General features: G+C 40.7%; 1 protein-coding gene across 1 annotated transcript; it reads right to left on the bottom strand.

Moving 5' to 3' along the window:
• Positions 1-2,681: 2,681 nt before the first annotated feature.
• Positions 2,682-3,698, bottom strand: LOC131760377 (olfactory receptor 10D1B-like). The gene is given in 3 exon segments (XM_059070290.1): positions 2,682-2,915; positions 2,917-3,549; positions 3,552-3,698. Coding segments are annotated over 3 exon segments (1,014 nt in total).
• Positions 3,699-6,971: the final 3,273 nt, after the last annotated feature.

The raw sequence follows: 6,971 nt of genomic DNA, 5'->3' as shown, positions 1-6,971 counted from the left end.
GGGGGAGGCTCAAGAGGGAGGGGATATGGTGATATATGTATATATATAGTTGATTCACTTTATTGTACAGCAGAAACTAACACAACATCATAAAGCAATTATACTCCAATAAAGATGTGAAAAAAAACCATAAATAGATGTTGGGTTGAGATAAAATGTATAATTCCAATATTCCAACATCTACCATATATTTGTGGGATGATATATTCAAGGGTTCAGCATTTTAGTGACTAAGTGAAGGAAAAGTAATTGTGAGAACTATCACAGGAAACAGCCTCATCCAATTTTGCCTCAATTCAAAATATTACATAATTATAAATTAATATATAAAAGTTTATATTAAATTAAAACATTTTATTATACTTAACACTGGCTAACATTTACCATGTACTCATTACATGCTCAGCCCTGTACTAGGCCCTTTACAGATAATATCTATTCCTCACAGTGACCTGTGAGTTAGTTGGGTACTTGTATCCTTCTCATAGTGCATTTGAAGAGTGGGTGCTCAGAGGGCTTGCCTAACACCACACGAATGACCAGTGGGAACTTAAACTCTGTCTGGCTATGAAGCCCAGCACACTCTTAAACAGTGTTCTTTGCCCCTAATATTCTTGAAGAACTATATCCAAAGGAAAACCTTGTGAACTAAACATTGCCTTTCTTTAGCTTTTTTAAAAAATTATTACTTAAAATGTATTTCTTAAGAAACAGAGAAGAGAGGAAGATAACATTTGCCAAATCCCTATTATGTTCAAGATACAGTGTGAACTGCTTTAAAGAAACATCCAAGTCAATCTTTACAATTCGTTTAAATATCTCCATTTTGCTAATTAAACATAGCAATTTAAATTAGCTAAGGAACTTATTGCAAGTCATAAAATGCTTACATGTTAAGATCAAAGTAAAACTATCTCTGATTTTATCACTTCTCTTGGCTTAACGATTATTACAGTTTATTCCTCTCAAAGAACATGAATCTGTTCTTCATGAATCTATTCTTCATTTCATTCATTCATTCAAACAAACAAACAACAAAAGTCAACCTTCAACACCTCTTCTTTGAGGTCCCTCCCCAGACCCAGAAAAATATACTCCACATTTTCTGCTTTATTTCATACCTTGACCACAGTATTTATCCTGGGATGGTCTAGTTAGTTGTATATCTGTTTTCTCCAACAGACTATGACTTCATTCAGGTAAGACCATGTGTGTCTTCTTCATCTTTGCCTTCCCTGCTTCTAGTACTGAGTTATCCATCAAATGACATCTGAATGAGTGAAAATGAAAGGGAACTGGATCCCATCTTTTATTATTACAAATTGTTCTAGGCTGACCATCTGAGCAGCTACAACCAGGAAACTGAGGACTGGGAAAAGATCTTGGACTCAGAGAGACTTGAGGAGGGTTTGGGATACACTAAATTTGGAATCATTTGAAATGTACTTGCACCTTTCCCTTTAGGTTCTTGTTTACTGAGAAACACGGGAGAAACAGCACTGAGGGGGTTTTTAGGAGCTTAAGAGAAGTGACCAGGCAAGCGTTTGTCTCCACTCCAGGAGCAAGTGCTAGCTCACCCCAGTGCCTGGAGACACAGACACAGTGGTGCTGGTCTGGTCTGGAAGGTTCCATGGCTGCTCTCTGATTCTGAGAAGTACAGAGACAGGGGAAAAATGGTCTCTGCCTCTGCCCCCTTCTCTTCCATCATCCTTTTTCCAGTGTCCTTCTATCTCTACATCACTGTTAGAATAAACTTCACAGCAACTATATTCCCCAAGTGTGTTGGTATGGTCGATGAATTCCGCTGTGAAAACAATAGTTCACTGTATTGAAACAGCACTTTTTTCAGCCTTAGCATATTTCAGCCAAAAAATAAAGAAATGTAGGCATGGGGACCAAACTCAAATCCTTTCAGCAAACAGAAAAGCCACAGATACAAAACAATGGCAGCTTGGACGTAGCACTGCCTCCTGGTTATACTGAGCAATACAAAGCCAAGTCCCGCTTTTCTGACACAGCATCACAGCACAGTCACCACTCCATGGATTCCCCTGTCTGCCCTTTCCACATCCCCATTCACGTGCTGCATGTCTACAGCCAGGACTGCTTCCCGGATGAGCCCAAGAGATAGGGTTTGTAGGTGATACAGTACACCAGTCCCTCTGCTTCACTCACGAGACCTGTCTCAGGTCCCAGCCCCACATCCTTCTCTTCGCACAATGCTTTTATGTTTTTTGGGGTGCCTTGGAGGATGCACCTGTCCCATTTTTTCAACTCCTAGAGCAATAAAATGAGGGCTCATTCAATGCAGGCATTGGAGGAGACAAACACTGCAGCCAAGATGAAGAAGCACCAGGGTGAAGGGGAAAAGAATAGGAGGAGGGGTTGTGGGAGGATGAAGAAAACAGATATTGAGAAGCAGAAGGTCCAGGCTGTCCTGCCTACTTGGGTGATCTCTCCTTCCTTCCCCCATCAGCTGAACGATATTCTCAAGAGCGCACACGTGCCAGGGTCAGAGAGCCAGCCCTTGAGTCTTCATTCTGCCATTCACTCCTTATGTGTCCTTAACAAGTCACTTTATCTCTTCCAATCTTAGTCCCCACATTGTGAAATGGAGATAATCATAATGATACCTGTCCTCTCAAATTCAAAGATATTTATGAGAACCGTATAAAAATGTTTCATAAACTATGAAATGCAGTTGAAGTGTTAGCAACTGATCCCTCTCTACAATGCTCAGGAAGGAAGCCCAGTTGATGTAGGACCTTCCTCAGAGATGATTTCACTTCCTTATCTCTGAGGCTGTAGATCAAGTGGTTGAGCATGGGGGTGACCAGGTTATTCAGGATCTGAACAGTTGCATCCATCCAGGGGCTTGGGGTTAGCCTTAGGCAGATGAGGACCCCTGGCATGTATGAAAAGCAGGATGGCAGTGAGGTGGGCACTGCAGGTGGAGAAGGCGTGCCATTGGCCCTCTGCAGAGCGGATCTGCAGGATGGAGTAGACAATGCGACTATAGGAGGTGAGGATGAGAAGGAAGCAGCTGAGCGGCGTGAGGCCCACACTGATGAACCCCGCCATCTCCAGGGCCGAGGTGTCTGCACAAGCCAGCTTCAGCATCACTGGGATATCACAGAAGAAACAGTCCACCTTATTGGGGCCACAAAAGGACAACCGGAATGTGAGAGTAGTTAGAAAGGTGGACTGGATGCAACCAAAAAACGAGGTCTCCATGGCCAGGATGGCATACACTCTGTGACTCACGATTATTGTGTAGCGCAGACGGTAACATATGGCAACAAAGCGGTCATAAGCCATTACTGTGTACAGGAAACACTCAGTACATCCCAGGAAATGGTAGGAGAGCTGGGACATGCAGCCTGCATAGGAGATGGCTCGGCTGTTCCCTGAGAGGTAGAAGAGCATCTTGGGGGAACTCCCAGAAGGAAAAAATATGTCACACGCTGAGAGTTTACACAGGAAGAAGTCCATGGGAGTGTGCAGTCGAATGGAGGGGACAACTGCCAGTAGGATGAGCAGGCTCTCCATAAAAGGGTAAAGAGGCAGACGGACAAAACCAGGACAAAGAGCACGGTCTCCAGATGCTCTGCGTATGGGATGCCCAGCAGAATAAACTCGGTCACCACTGAAGCGTTCCTCACACCTGTGAGGAAGTCAGACCTCGAAAAAGGACCCATGACACCGAAGTCTGAACACCAGTATCAAATTATTAAGCTTTTTGCTGATGAGCGCTTTGGCTGTGTTTTTAACAAGCAATAACCAGCCTGCTTATGAATGGCAAGTTCTATATAAAAATATCAGGTAATAAGAAAAGGCTATTTTAGGGCTTCCCTGGTGGCGCAGTGGTTGAGAGTCCGCCTGCCGATGTAGGGGACACGGGTTCGTGCCCCGGTCCGGGAGGATCCCACGTGCCGCAGAGCGGCTGGGCCCGTGAGCCATGGCCGCTGAGCCTGCACGTCTGGAGCCTGTGCTCCGCAACGGGAGAGGCCACAACAGTGAGAGGCCCATGTACCGAAAAAAAAAAAAAAAAAAAAGAAAAGAAAAAAAAAAAGAAAAGGCTATTTTAGAGCCAGTCTATTCAACTCCTGGAAAGAATGTTTTGAGAGGCTGGTGGTTGTTTATGACAAGATCAGAAGTTGAGATATATTCAAAACATTCTCAGGTTAAGTTAGAAACTTTTTACAGTTGTTTAATTCATGGATTTACTCTCTTTAGGCATATTTATATTTTGAAATCTCACAAAATCTTTGAGAATCAAACTCTCACTATGCATTACCTTCTGAAAAATATCAGTGTTAGAAATCAGAACACTTAATTTTAATCCTGGCTTTGCCACTTATTAGCTATAGTAGTTCAAACAATTTATACAATGTCTTCCATAGAAATAGTTTCATCATACAAATAATATGAAAATAATAACAAAAACATGAACAACAAAGATACCCTGGCATCATAGTAAAGTTAATGAAATTTCTGTGAAATTATGTGGCAAAACATAAATCCTAATGAAAAGTGTTTCTATATTTTATGTTTCTTAAATTTAAGTGTTTAAGTACCTTCCTTTAATGTTAGTATTCTATATTTATTTGCAAATAAATGTTGTATGAAATAATACTGTTAAATAGACTTACATCACATCCTCTTCAGGTTACATCCTGGAGGTATCATGTTCCCAACTCTATCAGGAGATGCTGCTCTGGTTCTTCTGGTCCTTTTAACATTTTCTAAGTGGACGTAAGGTGACTCTAAAACATTAGCAAAACAAAGAGTAGCAGAAAGTGAAGTATCAAATTTGTGTTACTGTGATAAAAAGAGAAATACAATAATCCACACAGCAGAAAGTCAAAGAACAGCTCTAATGAGGAGGGTTAAACACAGGGACCTCTTGTTCCAAAAACTGGACTCAACACTTTCAAAATATGATTCATTTTTTTCAATAAATCTGTATGAAGAAACTATTACTATTTCCATCTACAGATCAGAAAATTGAAGCTTAGAAAAATTAAGCATGTCACCCAAAGTTGCAAGCTAGTATGTGACAGAGACAAGACTCAAACCTCTTTCATTCCACTCTTCATTAGGAAATCTGCCTTCTGTCTCCCTCTGTTTTCTAAGAGCCTCTTCCACTGCTAGGCAGTAACACCCTTCTAGATGGGTTCATGTCACCGTTTCATACTAAGGTGGGAAAGTGTTCTCGTCTTACTTCTTTCTGGTCATTTCCAGTCTTGACTTTACAGCACACCTAGTTAATATCTAATTTAGTTTTAGAGAAGAGACATGCTTTTCCCATTCTTTTGACACTATACCTTAGTATCAACTCCAATGTAGGAGCTTTCAAGTCATAGAGACACATTCAACATGGGGATTCCAATCATAAACTGTGGCAAGTGCCACTGAAAAACACAGCTAAGAGAGTGACCAAGCCAAACTGAGTCACTCACACACCACCCTAGAATTGAGCAAAAGTGATGACAGCAAAGGGAAAAACAGTGATACTCTGGGGGAAGTATGCTGCTGACAGCCTGCTTCTTATCACTAATTCTTGCCACACCTGAATAGTGTCTCTGAAAAAGGCAAATTTCTGTGAGCTCTGGATCACCTCTCCTTGGGCAGCAAAGTCAGAGGACTCTGGTCCTTGCCTATGATTCGGTACCATTATAATCTATGATTCTATAATACAGTTTGATTTTTTAAGTCCATTTCAGGAAAAAGCCACAAGGACTAGGAAGGTCCGTGTGTGTGGCCCCCAACTATGTGGGGAGCAGAGGCTAATGGTGAGACATGGGCATATAGCTCACCTGAGAATGCAGTTACGTTTTCCAGTTTTATAACAAGACCTCACATTGACTGCTTCTGGGCAGAGCACAGGGTGTTCCAGCCAAAGGAGCTTGAATTCTCCTCCTTATAAAATATTGAGCCTCACAGGGTTTGTGCAATCAAGATCTGTACACACTCACTCTTCCTGGATTGCTTCCTTGGAAGTTTATTCAGATCCCCTGAAGCCCTATTTGGAACTCAGTGATAGCTCTGAGGGAGGAATTAGTTTGTCAACCTTATTCATCATCCAGCTATGAATTAATAGTGAGATCATAAGAAAGGTATGCTCTAAAGTGGGAAATATCTATGTTCCTCCAAGATTATTTGCACGGTAGAATGAGCTCCAATTCTAACCTTAGATCACCTGCAATGCTATCCCTCTTTTTGGTTGCCTTATACACCGTCAAGCTTTTGCTAGTGATATCATTTGTCTACTGCTTTTAAAATTATCTATACATCCATGCAATTACACAATTACCTTTAATAAACATCACTATTCCAGGTAGAAACCTAATCAGTTATTTATTATGCATCTACTATCGTTACATGTCCTTCAGGTCAATACTCCTAAAGGGAGTATACGCTCATAGGAGGGTGACCAGTATAAATAAAGAGGTTGGCTGTAAACCTTCTCAAAAGGAAAATAATTGACTAAATAGCTAATATTCAGTTAACAATTCATAGTAAGCATTTACCACATGCTAAGTGCTATGTTAATTCTCAAAATTTATTATTACATTTAATCTCCAAAAGAAACCTTATAAAGTAGGTGATGTTATTTGACAAAGAAACTGAAAAGCAGACTGAATAACCTGAAGATTACACAACTAGAAAGTGGCTGAGCTGAGACTATAATTTTAAAGCCAATGCTTTTAAGCTCAATGCAATTATGAATTCCAGAGATCTGAGTTTTGCACCCAAAGAGAAACAGAGATATAATGTGATTTTTCAAATGCTTGCAAGGCTGTTCCATGTGGACTTTATATGTACTGTTTCATGGGTGATTCAGAAATCATGGGTAGGTCTGGTAAAAAGATTTATTTTCAATGCAGAAAGTTTACTTATTAGAAAATGTACATTGATGAAATAAGCAGCTCTTATGATGGAGTTATTTCCTGGTCTGGAAATATCCA

This window comes from Kogia breviceps, chromosome 7 (genome assembly GCF_026419965.1).
Source record: "Kogia breviceps isolate mKogBre1 chromosome 7, mKogBre1 haplotype 1, whole genome shotgun sequence".
NCBI classification, from domain to species: Eukaryota; Metazoa; Chordata; class Mammalia; order Artiodactyla; family Physeteridae; genus Kogia; species Kogia breviceps.
This window is presented reverse-complemented; position numbering and strand designations above follow the sequence as displayed.